This window comes from Electrona antarctica (genome assembly GCF_951216825.1).
Source record: "Electrona antarctica genome assembly, chromosome: 19".
NCBI lineage: Eukaryota > Metazoa > Chordata > Actinopteri > Myctophiformes > Myctophidae > Electrona > Electrona antarctica.
In genome coordinates this window covers 6,747,517-6,763,181 of record NC_136800.1, presented here as the reverse complement: position 1 = coordinate 6,763,181, position 15,665 = coordinate 6,747,517, and the positions used below count along the sequence as shown (strand labels likewise).

At 42.5% G+C, this 15,665-nt stretch overlaps 1 protein-coding gene across 3 annotated transcripts in view; it reads left to right on the top strand.

The window, feature by feature from the left end:
* LOC306942931 (laminin subunit alpha-3-like) overlaps positions 1-15,665 on the top strand; it is an 89,915-nt gene that overhangs the window by 67,924 nt on the left and 6,326 nt on the right. For 2 of the 3 annotated variants that reach the window (XM_079529119.1, XM_079529118.1), the window contains exons 47-71: positions 90-241; positions 1,106-1,216; positions 2,005-2,116; positions 2,347-2,520; positions 2,924-3,120; positions 3,212-3,328; positions 3,644-3,798; positions 4,642-4,783; positions 5,127-5,226; positions 5,309-5,425; positions 6,021-6,191; positions 6,310-6,461; positions 6,590-6,787; positions 6,880-7,025; positions 7,477-7,636; positions 8,087-8,214; positions 8,420-8,561; positions 8,705-8,803; positions 8,938-9,098; positions 10,369-10,486; positions 10,678-10,818; positions 10,969-11,099; positions 11,222-11,356; positions 11,748-11,868; positions 15,426-15,559. In XM_079529119.1, the coding sequence (XP_079385245.1) occupies positions 90-241; positions 1,106-1,216; positions 2,005-2,116; positions 2,347-2,520; positions 2,924-3,120; positions 3,212-3,328; positions 3,644-3,798; positions 4,642-4,783; positions 5,127-5,226; positions 5,309-5,425; positions 6,021-6,191; positions 6,310-6,461; positions 6,590-6,787; positions 6,880-7,025; positions 7,477-7,636; positions 8,087-8,214; positions 8,420-8,561; positions 8,705-8,803; positions 8,938-9,098; positions 10,369-10,486; positions 10,678-10,818; positions 10,969-11,099; positions 11,222-11,356; positions 11,748-11,868; positions 15,426-15,559 (3,514 nt within the window). Of the gene's footprint in view, positions 1-89; positions 242-1,105; positions 1,217-2,004; positions 2,117-2,346; positions 2,521-2,923; positions 3,121-3,211; positions 3,329-3,643; positions 3,799-4,641; positions 4,784-5,126; positions 5,227-5,308; positions 5,426-6,020; positions 6,192-6,309; positions 6,462-6,589; positions 6,788-6,879; positions 7,026-7,476; positions 7,637-8,086; positions 8,215-8,419; positions 8,562-8,704; positions 8,804-8,937; positions 9,099-10,368; positions 10,487-10,677; positions 10,819-10,968; positions 11,100-11,221; positions 11,357-11,747; positions 11,869-12,779; positions 13,067-15,425; positions 15,560-15,665 lie in introns of those variants that run through there. The other variant, XM_079529120.1, reaches the window with a different exon arrangement.

The following is a 15,665-nucleotide window of genomic DNA, read 5'->3' as shown; positions in this document are numbered from 1 at the left end:
TATTACTCTGTTATACTGTAGTTATATGTATACACACAGTCTGTGTGGTAAGAGCGAGTGTCAATCAAATGCTGTTTATGCTGTTTCAGAGTGCGATAGCTGTGCCCAGACTTTACTGAGTGATCTGGAGAAGCTGGATGCCGAACTGGACAAAATCAAGGCTCAGCTTGACAATGCCACAGCCAGTGCAACCTCCCAGGACAGGCTGAAGAAGCTGGAAAAGGCCATTGCAGACACCAAGGTACAGTCATTTACTAAAGAGAAGGTGACATCGGCAGAGAGCACTTCAAATGTCAGAAAATTAAGATTAAATGTGTCCAAATTTGACTGAAGGATTTTCGTTTTTTTCATTTTTCAAATTGACATATTGGTTGTTCAGTTTGACCCACCAGTTCTGGAGATGTGGCTTATAGAGTAATGTCTTGCAGAAAACAGCGAGTTGAGAAAACCGGCTTGAAAGGTTCACTTCTGTGGTCTCTAACATAACACCTAGCTACATGTTTAAGCATTTATTTCATATTTACATGTCGATTTCAGCTCTGACACTTATTTCAGACATACTCTAGTATGTGAAGAGTCTCCCTGTGCTATTAACTCATTTTGGATTAAAAAACATAATAATAATTTTTCTCCTCTGGTGAAAAGCTGGAGGTTGCGCGATGGCAGGCTCTCAGTCAAATCTGGTTATAAATGACGTTGATGTTCTTCTCATTAACTTGCTCTGATGCACACTAATGTGGTCCGTTTTTATTATCTTCTTCTCACATAAACACACAAACACCCGGTGCGGCAGAAGCAGGGTGTGTTGTTCCAAACATTCCAGAGGTCCGCTGATAAGCGATCTCGGTGCATTCTGTCCCCGCGGGCAGCCTTGTGTGTCAACCACAGTCTGTGGTGTTGGCACAGGTTAGAAATGGCGTCATCGATGGTTAAGATTATTACTTGCGGCAAGTTGCGGGTGGTTCTTTCGCCCAGGGATTTCAGTCTCTTCATCATTTAACTTAAGTATTTAAATGTATTTACATACAGCACACAAGTATGTAACTAATTAGTCTCACCGACACTGTACAGCAATATGACATTTGCTTTTCTTCCTGTTTTTCAGATATTGGTCAACAAGTTCCACTCCACCATCAACAACCAGAAGCCCAAGGTTCGTCAGCTGGAGGAAGATGTGCTCACACTCAAAGATGACATCAATCACCTTAAAGACAAGGTAGGCTACTGGGGCTTCCTATACCGACTGCTCTTTGGCTGGATCACATCAGTGGGTCCAGAGTCACACCTATAAACAATGACCGAGTCCATGAGTGATGAAGCTACACCATTGGTCCTGGTGACTTAACGAACTAGCCAATCGCAGCGAAATAATCCCTCAGTCTAGGCTGAGGGATGTCACCCTCCAGGCTAATGTATCCTAATAACCAACCTTTTCTTGTCATTTGACGCTGGGGGTGGTGCTACAGTACTTACATGGTCGAGTACATTTCTCAAATCCGACTCTTGCTTCCAGTCAGCCTGGATGATCTATTAAACTGGCACAGCCAAACCTCTATGTAGATACTGTACTCTGAACATCACCAGCTGAGTGTTGCCACTTCGAACGACAAAACATCGCACACAGTCCGCCGCTCCCGAACTACTCTGCCGGGACTGGGAAGTCTGGCGCGTGGAAGGACTATAGGCTCTGTGGGTTGACTCCTGTCCGGGCCCCTCCTACGTCTCACCAGGTCCACTCCTGCTCTCACCAGGTCCACTCCTGCTCTCACCAGGCTCAGGACCTGTGCGTTGCACCAGACTCCCAGCACCAGACACTTCATTCAGGAGTGGCGGATTCTTGAGCTTCCAGAATCCATCATTTCAAATGAAAAGCTCCCCAACTTTTCATACACGTTTACTTCCAGCCAATACAGTTCTAGGTGTTGACCTTGTCTTGTTCTGTATTAATCATGCGATAACAGTGTGAAAAGGCGTGTGACGTTTACCAATAAACTTTCCTTTTAGGCCAACCAAAAGGCTGCTGATGCAAAGAAGGCTGTGGCAGATGCAGAAAAAACACACCAGAGAGCGAAAGCTTTGGACTCTGAAGTCAACAACATGCTCAGAAAAATCCAGGGTAATAAAGAATCTTATAATTATGTCTATATTAGTAGTGTTACCACTGATTACTTATTGCTTCCACTGCTCTTACCCTTGTTTTTTCCCTCCTTATTCTCACATATTGATTTGTCATTATGTATTAGTTGTATCTGTTTTTATGGCTTTCCATTATTGGCTGACACATGTATGCTGTTTCTTTTGTAATTGCCGATCAATCAAAGACAAACTATTTGTGTGTGTGAGCAGCCCTGTTGGACCAACTGAAGGAGGCAGGCACTAGTGCCAGTGGTGACAGCCAGCTCAATGAAGACCTAGCGAAGATGCTGGAGGAGGCTCAGCGCATGGTGAAGGAGATGGAGAGACGGAACTTCAACCCGCAGAAGATCGCAGCTGAGAAAGAAAGAGACGAAGCCAAGAAACGTAAGACAATGCAGCCACAGTCAGATTTCACCAAAGCGTTCTGCTTTCGCCTTGATTAGATCACAGTGTCAGTAAGCAGATTTGGTCGGTTGAGCTCAAACGAGAGCTGGGGTGTCACAAGAGTTAGTGTCAAAGTGTCTTTGAGCAAGATTCTGAACGCCTAATTGCTCCCCGATGTGCAGGTTGATGCCTTGCATGGTTTCCTCCACCATTGGTGTATGAATGGGTGAATGTAATGCACAATCTATGTAAAGCGCCTTGGACAAGAGGCGCTATATAAATGCACCATTTACCATTTACACGGTTCTCTAAATAGCGGTCACTAACATACAAAACACCTCATAGTAGAAATTAATGTTACTCTGTGGGTAAACCTTTATTCTATTCTGTTCTGTTCCTCCAGTGCTAGAGCGCATCAAAGCCGATGTGAGTAAGCAGTGTGACCAGAATGAAGCATCTGCGAAGAAGCTCCGGGGCCTGATAAAGAACTATGAGGCCAAGCTTAAGGACTTGGAGGAGGCTTTGAAAGTGGCTGGAAACACAGTCAAGAAAGCCAACACCCAGAATGGACTCAACGCACAGGAACTGGAGGATCTATTGGTAATGACACATAACACACACTTTATCAATAGAATAGAATATTATATACACTAGTGTAATATAATATTGTGCTATATTATGCTCTTTTCAGAAACGCATCGCAGCCTTAAAGAAGGAACGCGATACAGTCAAGGATCAAATTGCCATTGCCGAAAACGAGCTGCAGAATACAAAGGATCTGCTGAAAATGCTGGCCGACAGTCAAAAGGTACAGATGACAAATTGAACCTGCAACATGTCTCATTCGACTTGCGCTTCCACATGAGCGCAACATAATTCCACATAATTAAAAATCATGAATTGTCTTATTTCTTAGTATAAGGCAATGAATACCTAGAGAGAGTGTTTGAGCAGCGTTGTAAAAGAGCGTTGCCTCTTACTCCACTCCACACAAATCAGCCATCAGGTCCGAACACGCCGTCCATTCAGATAATCATCAATGTCTACGCTCCATATCCTGTGAAGGATGGAATTTCCCCCAGTCTAGTGCAACAGAGATTCACCTGTGCTTATTTTTCTGCAGGAATATGAACAGCTGGCTGCACAACTGGATGGCGCCAAGACTGACCTGACCAAGAAGGTCAACGAGATCTCCAAGGCGGCAGCCAAGGAGGACATTGTGAGGAGAGCAGAGGAACATGCTAGGAACCTTACCAAGCTGGCCAAGGACCTCCAGGAGTAGGTTTACCATGCATTGCATTCACTGTTACCTCCAGGAGTAGGTTTACCATGCATTCACTGTGTTACCTCCAGGAGTAGGTTTACCATGCATTCACTGTGTTACCTCCAGGAGTAGGTTTACCATGCATTCACTGTGTTTTGGACCCCCAGGAGTAGGTTTACCATGCATTCACTGTGTTTTGGACCTCCAGGAGTAGGTTTACCATGCATTCACTGTGTTACCTCCAGGAGTAGGTTTACCATGCATTCACTGTGTTACCTCCAGGAGTAGGTTTACCATGCATTCACTGTGTTTAAGACCTCCAGGAGTAGGTTTACCATGTATTCACTGTGTTTAAGACCTCCAGGAGTAGGTTTACCATGCATTCACTGTGTTACCTCCAGGAGTAGGTTTACCATGCATTCACTGTGTTACCTCCAGGAGTAGGTTTACCATGCATTCACTGTGTTACCTCCAGGAGTAGGTTTACCATGCATTCACTGTGTTACCTCCAGGAGTAGGTTTACCATGCATTCACTGTGTTAGGACCTCCAGGAGTAGGTTTACCATGCATTCACTGTGTTACCTCCAGGAGTAGGTTTACCATGCATTCACTGTGTTTTGTATGATTGTGATCGAGTGATAGATTAGTGGTATTCAGGGGAATAATATAGTCTCTTGTGACTTTGGTTCATTTGCAGGTTTAGGAGCACTTAAAAGTGCTTAATAACTGAGGATTATAATAGGAGCCAAAGATTTAGCAAAGCTTTTGGAGTAGACAAGTTTGCCCCATTTTTCCACGTTGCGTATTGACATCTCAGATTCATGTGTTTACCTGCATCCTTTGTCCTGTGCAACAGTGCCGTGAGGGACTCCAGTGGTGGTTCGGAAGTGCGTGACGCCATGGATGCTATCAACGCCTACAAGAACATCACAGATGCCATCAATGCTGCTGAGGCGGCAGCCAATGAGGCCAAACATGCAGCAGACAAGGCCCTGAATGTAAGTTTCTCGACTACACACACAAACAAAACAGATAGTGGGCATTTCAGTGTGATAGATTGTCAGCTTGTAGATCTGCTATTATTTTATATTGTTAAAAAATAGGGATGCAGAACATTTATAAATTGTGATGTTTTCAACCATAAATATCCAACATATCAGAAGGGAAAGGGAAATTAATGTATTTAATTGAGTCTGTCCTGAAGGGCGATAAAGGATATCCCCACTGGCGATAAAAATGAATGAATGACCAGAGGGGTGAAAGCAGATGCATAGATTCACCTCCCCATCCTCTCCAGCAAATCCTGAGTAAGAGCTTTACAAATGCTTTCCCCCCTTTTAGAACGTTAAGAAAGAGGACCTTGTGAAAAGAGCTCGAGAGCTTAAAGACAGCGGCAACGACCTGCTGAAGGAAGGAAAGGCGGCAAAGACGGCTCTTCAGGGTATTCAGCCACGTCACTAGTTTCCAGTCAGTCTATATCAAACCTGGATAGATCAGTTACTAACTCTATCTTTCCTCAACAGATGCTGCTGATGACCTCGGTGACCAAAAGAGACGTCTGCATAACGCGGAGAAGAAGAAGAAAGCCCTGGAGAAGGACCTTCTTAAAGCACAGACAGAATTAAATAACATCAAAAGAGGTACGGCGTGGCTTAACTACTTAACCATTAATGCCATACTTAACTACTTAACCACTAAAGCCATACTTAACTACTTAACCACTAAAGCCATACTTTTTATACTTGTTCTTGGCACCGGATTTCTCCTCCCATCCACTTGCATTAAGTTGCTCAAAAGCCCATGAGGCGATTTCACTCCTCCTTCCGGGTAGGAACAGAGTGCATTCTGGGATGAATTGGACCAAATCGTGAACGCGCTGGCCGTTGACTATCATTGCACGCGTTCACGTATGAAACACGTATGTTCACGTGTTACCATGAACGTGCGCAATGATAGTCAACGGACCAGCCTTGGCCCCAAGCTGCAATACCAAATTCGGCCACTATGTCCATTTCGCCTCAGGGTTTCCTCCGGGTGCCGTCTCTATTAATATATACTCTAAGCTCACAACGTGTGACGAAGCTTTTTCAATCTTTGAAAGTTTTCCCTGTAATGATGCCCAACCCCAAAATAGGGACGCCAGGTTGAAAGTGGTAAGTGTTTGGATGAGTGAGCAAGGTCCAAGCACTGCAGCTCACCCTATGCGTCTCTTCTTTTCCTGTCTCTGACAACCAGATGACATCGCTGACGTGATTGCTGAAGCCAAGAGGAAGGCATCTTCAGCCAACGACACAGCCAGCAAAACCATGGACGAACTGAAGGGCATCCGAGATGAACTCGATAAGATCAACATCAGTCCCCCGGACTCCAACCTCAGCAGTGTTATGGACGACGTGGACCAGTCAGGTGAGGGCAATGAGGAGAAGATGGCACCTACATAAAATATGTCTGCCCTACTCGGGGGCTCATTTCTCTGCCTCACTTTCTTTTGACTTTCTTTCTTTCTCTCGTTCTCTCTTTGCAGTGAAGAACCTGTTGAACACCATCCCATCGCTGGAAAAGAAGATCTCAGAGGTGGAGAACCTCAGCTCTGAGCTCTCGCCTATCAGCAACATATCAGAGAGCATCCAGAAGATCAAAGAGCTCATTGAACAAGCCCGCGACGCAGCCAACAGGGTAAAGGAAGTGAACATTGTTCATGAATCCCTTTGGAGCCATTTCGCTTCCATGCCATAAACTTTGAACCCAGAACGGACTGATAGAATCTTCATTTACCACTCATCTTGTCCATTTCTTCTCTCCAGATTGTGGTCCCCATGAAATTCTCAGGTGACGGCCACCTGCAGCTGCGCCCCCCGAGGGATTTGGATGATTTGAAGGCCTACACGTCCATGTCTCTGTCCCTGCAGAGAACCGCGCCCCCCAGTAGGGGAGACGGACGCAGACGCAGACAGACCTCCAACAAGGGAGACATGTTTGTGCTCTACCTCGGCAATAAAGACGTGAGTGAACGCACTGTTCCAAAATAAATACATGACTTTCACATACGTTCATACATGCAATAAGCTCAAATGTACTTCTTTACCTGTTCCAGTCGTCCAAAGACTACATAGGTATGGCTCTGAGGAATCATGTGCTGTACTGTGTGTACAAATTAAACGGAGTGGAGACCGAGATCAAATCAGGCGAAACCACCCCCTCTACAACTATACCTGTCTTTGACAAAGTGGATCTGAACAGGTAATCTGTTCAACTGTTCAACAGATTCTGTCATTTAAATAAATATCTAAATAGAAGTACAGTTGGGTGCCACCGATATTGTCCCTTATCATTTGACCCATTTAGGCCTGACCTCAAAATTTTAAAAAATCCTTCTAAATCCTCCAGTTTTCTGAAATAAATATTTTCACGATTTTTCAAAAATAGCAGACCTACACGCTCATAGCGCGCCACTCGGTGGCGCGCTATGAGCTTGTAGATCTGCTATTTTTCAATAGCTAAATTATAACATAATGTTTAAAACACCAAAAGGGGTTCCCGCCCAAAATGGGTTAACTGTCCTTTTGCGCAGATCACGCAAACCTCAGCAAAAAGAAAAGCACAATATCGATGGCCTCCAACTGTACTTAGAAAGGCAATAACTTGGATATAACTTGGGTGTTTAGTGACATACAGTGTGTATATTATTTAGGATTTACCAGGACGCAAAACTGATCCTCACCAAGGCCTACACAAGCGAACCTGAAACCCCACAGACGGACAGCAAACAGGGACAGGAAACCAAGAACCTTTTGGATCTCAAGTCCAGTGAGCTCGTCTTCTACATCGGAGGCTACCCTGCTGACTTCACTGTAAGCTCAGTCATAACACTATAACACAGTAGCAAAACATACTAAAGGCAAATAGATAAAAGCACCTCATAGGGAAAAGAAAAGCAGAAATATTAAAGGCAAATATTTGTCCAGATCAGATAAACACAAACAAAAAAGGGTCTTGTATTGAAATATTACAAGACCCAAAACATGTCATCTCAAAAGAAGCAAAAGCAACACACCATTTGAGTCTAGGGAATAAATAATAAGAGTTGGACTGCTAAATGTTAATAGAACACATTGTGTGTCAACACAGTTTAACAACAAAACCTATAAAGTGACAATGAAGTGAAAGAATGAAATCATAAAAGAATGTGACAGAATATGTATTTGTGTGTGAGTGTGCATGCGTATGTGTGGACACAATGACCTTAGTTCAGAGATCCTTGCAATTAAAATGTATGTTTTACATCTTGTGTTTTTCCTCAGCCACCAGAATCGCTCAAATTTCCAAATTATACTGGTTGCATCGAGCTGTTCCGCTTCAACGACCAATCCGCTAGTCTCTACAACTTCCACAAAGCTGTCAACGTCAACCCGGAGATTCCATGCAAGAGGTACGCTCAAATGAATGTTATTTAATACTTTGTCACCATGGTGTCCTACTCTGGATTTTCCCTGTAACGAAGGAAAGAAAACCCAATAAATAAATAAACTCTCAGAAACCACTTTTGTTTTGCAGTACAGTAGATAGTATAATATAATAAAGCAGTTGAAGACTGTCATAGTTTTTTTTGCTGACTTAATCTCACTCCAACCCAGATATATTCCTCCGAATGATGTTGTGTACTTGGAAGGCACTGGATATGGCAAGATACCTATACCAAAAAAGTCCACCCTCCGAATGTCTCAAAGCATCACCAGTCACTCAGAGAATGGCCTTCTCCTCTACATTGGAAATGAGGTACATTTTTTTTTTCAAAATCTTTTTATTCAGGTTTTTGTAACAGTAGTCCAGGGGCAAGTATTAGTATTTCATACATTTGATCGAACTGATCTTGTCCTGTGAAAGAATCCTGATATTAATTAAACTTCTCTTTTTCACAGCACAAATACTACAGTGTGACAATTGAAAGGGGCTTCATTGTTGTCAACAGTAACTTGCTCCCAGCACCAGTTAAAAGTGCCAAGAAGATATTCCCAGCGGTGAGTGTTCTAGTACTATTCATTCAGTCATTTACGGTCACTTGTCCAGTTGTCTTCACCTCCTTGGAAAACTGAGATGAAATTAACAATGTTGAACTTGCTACAATGGCATCTCTCTTCTTTCCTCTCTTCAGAAACTGGCACAGGTTCTCATCGTTATTGAATCACTCGGGAGCAAGCCAGAGATTAAAGTCATTACGGCGTCCGAAGAAGTCGTTGTCGCCAAGGCTGAGTACACCAAAGGAGAGTTCACTGAATACTACCTCGGTGGCGTACCCCTAAACCTGAGGGAAAAGTACGTGATTATCAGCCTTCAACAAAAGTGTTATGTTTGAGGCGTTCGGGTGACGCATGGTGTAATGTTCCTGCCCACCACCACAGAGCATAGGGGTTAAAATCTTCTGTGGTGCGTCTGGCATGGCCCGGGCGCTTTGACGAACAAAAAAATCAGTCGCTACTTTAGCAACTGTCCAGGGGGTCTGTTCAGCGGGAGAGTGGAACCGAGGGGGATGTCGCTGTCCTCCGCGTGCGTTACTGTATGTCCTCCACGGTGAAATTGCTCACTGTGTCACGTAAAAAGGACTGGAGGGGTCACTCGTATCAGAGGAAACACGTGTTCACCGTCCTACACCCTCCCTAGTCAACCAACCAGTAAGGGTCAGCACTGCAGTGACAAGGGACTACTGTAAGGGGGAATGGGCTATATGCACACAGAATAACTCTTCCTACTTCTGGGCCGCTTCCCTACTTCCTTCAGTTCACAGGTGATACTAATTAAGGCTCTGTTCCATTTAGTGTGCAGTGGTTCTCAAACTTTTACATTTCAAGCACTCCCATAACTCTGAGAGTGTACAAATGGAACCTTACGGTCAATTTGGTTCCATTTGTACACTCTCAGAGTTACACACCCATACAGGCCCTTTTATTGGAATCAACTCAAGGACACTGTGAGACCCACTGGTGTAGCACAGGGGTTCTCAACCTTTTTGGCCGGGGACCCCCGGAAATGCTTTGGCAATGTCTCGGGACCCCCGCCCCGCCCCCTCCCGACCCCCAATATAAATTGACTGCTACAATAACCTTAAACCATTTTGGGCGGGAACCCCTTTTGGTGTTTTAAGCATTGTTATAATTTAGCTATTGAAAAATAGCAGATCTACAAGCTCATAGCGCGCCACCGAGTGGCGCGCTATGAACTTGTAGATCTGCTATTTTTGAAAAATCGTGAAAATAAAATTAAAAAAAAAATCTTTTTTCTTTTTGGAAAATAATTTGTGGACCCCCTAAAATAATTTGGCGACCCCCCGAGGGGTCGCGACCCACGGGTTGAGAACCCCTGGTGTAGCAGACTGATTCCAGTGAGCCAACACGCACAATAGCAGCACCCTGACTCTGATTGACCAGAATGGAACAGAAGGGGCCCAAGTTCTTTCCAAAATGGCATGTGTCCATAGAGCCCATTGGGAATTGGCTTAAGGACTAAATGTTAATTTGATGTGTGCTAATACGTTTATTCATCCCACTGCACTGCAGAGAATAAATCCATTTCTTGTTTTCTCTCACAGAGACAATATTACCGCAGTCCCTCTGAAAGGATGTGTCAGATCTATCACCGTAAACTCAGAATACAAACCCTTTGAGGAGAAAGTGGGCATCAGCAAAGGATGTGTGTCACAGTTCCTGGTAAGACATTAACTTGCCAATATAACAGACCTGTTACCCTGCTACCATGAACCAAGCTAATAGTTTTACTATAAATATAGGGTTTAAGTGGTTAATGATGTGCTGTTCCAATCTGTGAGGACTCCCTTCACACAGTCCAGATGATGTTCCAAGTAATTGTGCTGATGTACCATTTCCATGTTGTTTTTCAGGCAATTCGTAAAGCAGAGTTCAACTTGGGGAGTTCTCTGTCAGCAGACCTCAGTGACTTTAGCCTGGCTGGTGATGTTACTGTCTCACTGGGTTTCAAGAGTACAAATGAAAATGGTCTCCTTCTGCAAAAGAGCCAGTCGGTCAGTCCTTCATTTGCATTGTCCTTCAATTTATTTTCTTAGTGTACATGCTACTCTGCAAACCATTAATTTGTGATTTGTACAAGATAACAAAACCATGTTTTCAATCCACCCTATATAACATATAGTTCTATTTTCTCTATTTTCTAGGCCACTGGACTTGACATTGCTTTAGAAAGAGGCCATGTGGTCCTTAAGTCCAAAGACAAGGTCTGGAAATCGAAAGAAAAGTACCAGGATGGCCAATGGCATTACTTGACTGCAACCAAAAGAGCTCAGAGGTATAGTACATTAAGACTTATTTCATACAAATACCTATAATTGACGTGAATAATCTATGTTATAACCTGTCAGTGAGACATCTATCTAATACAATAATAACTATGAACATCTTATCAAACAGGATTGAGCTGTATATTGATGATAAGGATGCGGGTCAGCAGCAGAGTTCCAGAGCATACAAAGACACTGGAAGTGACTCTGTGTTCCTTGGAAAGGACACGTTCAAAGGCTGCCTCTCCAACCTCTACATGAGACGGTAATCTCATTATCCTTCATGTTATATGGAGAAAACAACCTTGTCACATTCAACAAATAAATAAATCTTAAACCATATATACTCCGTTGGACTGGAGTCCCCAAGGGTCTATACTTGGTCCCCTCCATTTACGTTCTACAAGCTCACAACGTGTCACAACACATAACAACACTTATTTGTTATTTGCATTATGATGCGTTGAGAGCTTGTAGGTTTGCTATGTTTTGCCTAGTATGCTTATTTTCAGCTATTATAACAGGCCCCGAATTGGGACGCTAGGGTTATTGTTGATAAAAGCTACAGATAGTATCCGGTTTTAAGTTTTACTTTGTCATTTAAAAGAGTTTCCATGGTATCTCAAGTCATATCATTTTCTTGACTGTTCCTGCAGGCCATCAAATCTATTTGTAGCTGAGGACTTGAGCCATTTCACTTCCAATGGAGAAACCATGTTAGACATATGTACAGGTGACAGACCTCCGCAGTTGATGCTGGACCGCAATGCTAGGAAGGTAATTATATAACCTCGTGCCCAACACACACACACACACACACACACACACACACACACACACACACACACACACACACACACACACACACACCGTATGATGTTTGATTATAATTATAATGTGTTGAACATTCACTCAAACCCATCTGAAAGTGATGACTAATGGAATTTACTTGGAGCACATGACAAACACTACAGATAAGTGGTTCTCAAAGTGGGGTCCCCAGTTCCAAATGGACACTTACAGGTCTGTAACCTGTAAGTGTCCCCCTCACGATTCCTTGAGGGTGTTCCAAATGGACACTTACATGTCTGTAAGTGTCCATTTGGTTCCATTTGTATATTTCCAGAGTTATGAGGGGTCCTTGAAATGTAAATGTTTTAGAACCACAGCTGTCGATAATCAGAACATTGATTCACTTTGGCCAGCAGGAAATCAAACAAAATCATTTACAAGACTTTTTAAGTGTACTACTAACCTTGAACCTTTTACAGTAAATGTACAAGTGTTATGCTTTAGCTATTGAAAAATAGCAGATCTACAAGCTTGTAGGTCTGCTATTTTTGAAAAATCGAAGAACGACATAACTGTCAGGATGTAGAAGACATTTTTAGAATCTGATCTCAGGTCAAAATGGGTGCAGTACTTAGTTTAGACAGTTTTTGGTTTAGACTAGTCATTGGTTAGACCAGTCATTAGTCCTACAACTACAACCTATCTCAAACCCTCACCCTAAACCTAACCTCCCACAGGGCAGCACACCTAAACCTAACCTTAACCCATGTCTAACCAATGAATAGTCTAAACTAAGTATGCACCCCGTCAAAAAATGGGTTAATCCCAGTCATGTCTGTTGTAGATCTGCATTTTAGTTGACATTATTTACAATAACTGTGCTGCTTTGTTTCCAGAGATGAAGAAAGGGATGGATGCCGTAAGGCCTGCAGATATTCATGACAATCTGATTCTGACATGAGAAACATTGTCACTGGAAGGCTCACACCTTGTAGCGTTACTGACTTTGTTTTTTTTGTTTGTTTTTTTACCTCTGGATTATTTTGCATTGATTAATCTCTAATGTATTTAACTGCTAAACATGTTGCATGATCATAATATAGAATGTTGTGTCAAATGTATAATCCATTGAAACGCTCCAGTATTCTCTCAAAATATCAAAACAATGTGATGTGTTGAAGAAGTCATGTCTGCTCTCTTTTTTTCATATGTCTACTAACCCAAAAAAAATACATGTTTCTAACCAGTCGTTCACAAGCACCTCATTTTAAAAAAAGCGTCATGAATCTAATGATTATACTAATTCACAAACATAACAGATTGTAAGCATAGATATCACCATTACCAACCGAATGGACTAAATTACTAATCAGTCACCCCTCACCCAGCCTGATCATTGCATATTTAACTGTTAGCAATTCCCATCGGGTATGCCGTATGGAATACATGGAGACTACATTCATTTTAAAAAGAACACACCTGGAACTACATCAAGCAAAGGGTAACTCAGACAGTTTACTGTGAAAACAGAAAACAGCTAAGATCCTGCAGTGATATTTTCATACAAAATATACAAGAGGCCCAGATGAGTGGACCTTCTAAACATGCATTGGTTCATATTGTTGTTTCTTTCATCTATTGGTCACAACACGTTGATTCCATGTTAATACCCAGAATAATCGACCAGGTAATTAGTGGCACCTAAATATTGAATTGGAGACCTTGAATTTGGGACCATATCGTTATTCATTACAGCAATCGTTAATGATACTCATGTAAATGATAGCCTTTACATGTGTGCAGCAGATGTGTGAATGCAAAAAATAATTAAAAAACGATTTTACTCACTTAAACCCTATATACATAGTTGACTGGGGTCCCACAGAGGTCTATACTAGGTCCCCTCCTTCTTTTTCCCTCTTTGCCAAACATAATCATACGCAATGCGAAGATAACTTGTACATCTGCTATTCTTACTTTTTGTTTGCCACAGAATCGGGACACTATAGGTTCATGTGGTTAAAATCCAGTGTTTGACTTAAGCCTAACACAAAAACAGTAGCAAGATAATATGTGTAATATGGAGATTGAGTGGTGTAAAACCCACATCCATTCAATGATTCATGTTGGCTATCATGTTAAAAATATTATAGACATAATAGCCACCAGAGACAAGATGAGCCACAAACATGTGTGGTGGAAACACACTCATGGCTAAAAATGTTTAAAACTGCACAAACAAGGATCTTCAATGTGATTGTGAAATTAAAACCAGGTTCCTATCATCTCATATCCTTGTTGGGATCTGATTGTGTGGTTACTACCACAAAGGTTTGTGATTCATCTCGTCTTGCAGTTGCCAGCACCTCTGCTGACACAGAAAACGCTATGTGCTAAGATTTTTTATGGGTTGTTTTAATGTCAGTGATTTTTATATCCATCTCTTAATCACTTTGAACCTGGTGTCTCTATTTTGGTTATTTCATAAGATTCAAATAAAAATTCCAAACATGTTCCAAACATTTTAGGTCAGAACGTGCAATGTGATGCATTTTTAGCTAAATTATTATTTTTCTTTTAATAGGGCGTGGTTAGAATAAGAATTAGTGGTTAAGAATATCAGAGTAAACGGTAAACTGAAGGATTGCAGAGTACACCCAGGAGGTCTGGTGTGTCTGAAATTCCACAGAACGAAAACTCAAATACTCCCTTGATCCTCCTCTATAATATAGAGAATACAAAATTGGCATGTGTAGACTATAATACATTTAGCATGCAATAGTAGAACACTGAAATTAAATATAGGCTATGTTTACTGTAGTTGAAATCGTAGTGCCCGTGTGGTCACATAAAATAGATAGAAAGCCGATTATACCATTCATAATCTAATAGCAAAACTTTATCCCTGATAGACCATCAATAAGAGAAAGAGAAACGTTTAGATAAACAGTCAGGCTCCGATGAAAACCTATGCTATAGTTACGGTGGCACTGGCTCAGTAGGTATAGTGCAGACATTTGGGAATCAGAAGGTCCCTGGTCCAATCCTCGGCTCCTCCAGGCTTCATGTCGAAGTGTCCCAGAGGAGCAAGACACTTCCCTAACTGCTCCCCCCTGCGCTCACCTGAGCAGTGCTCTACTACTGGGAACAATTAATTTCCCCTCAGGGATCAGTAAATACTAAATAGTCATATTACTGCTCAGTGCAAATTTCCTTTGACACAAGTAGCACTATGACTCAGATGAGAATGGCATCATAGTGTTCATCACCCAGCTGTGTTTCTGTAGCACCAGCGGATACTGTATCCAACATTGATCATTAGGCCTATGGGTTCCACTACATGTGTATTTTGGTTTGTAGTTGACAATATTATTATGGCACTTGACCTTATCGTTCCTTCCCAACCTCATTCATTTTCAGTTCCAGGACTTTGCTGGAGAGTGTTGAGGTGGCAGCGGTGCAGATGCAGATCTATGTTTTTTTTCCTGGTCTTAGTGTGGTCTTCTTGTTGTGATGTGTTGTCGCTGTCTCTGTTACGTTAGGATGGGGTTATGGAGGCAGCCAATGGCAGCCTTTCCATGTGCGCCATGCCAGCCCTGGTCCAACATGCCTTCCACATGGGGGGTGCTGCTAGCAGGCTGACCTACAGACTTCCACCACAAGCCCTGCAGCCCAAGTGTGTACATTTATCTTATTACTCTGCCACATCAAAGCATGCACATGCACACACACACACACACACTCCCTCATTCACTCATCCATTCATCCACTCACTCACTCAC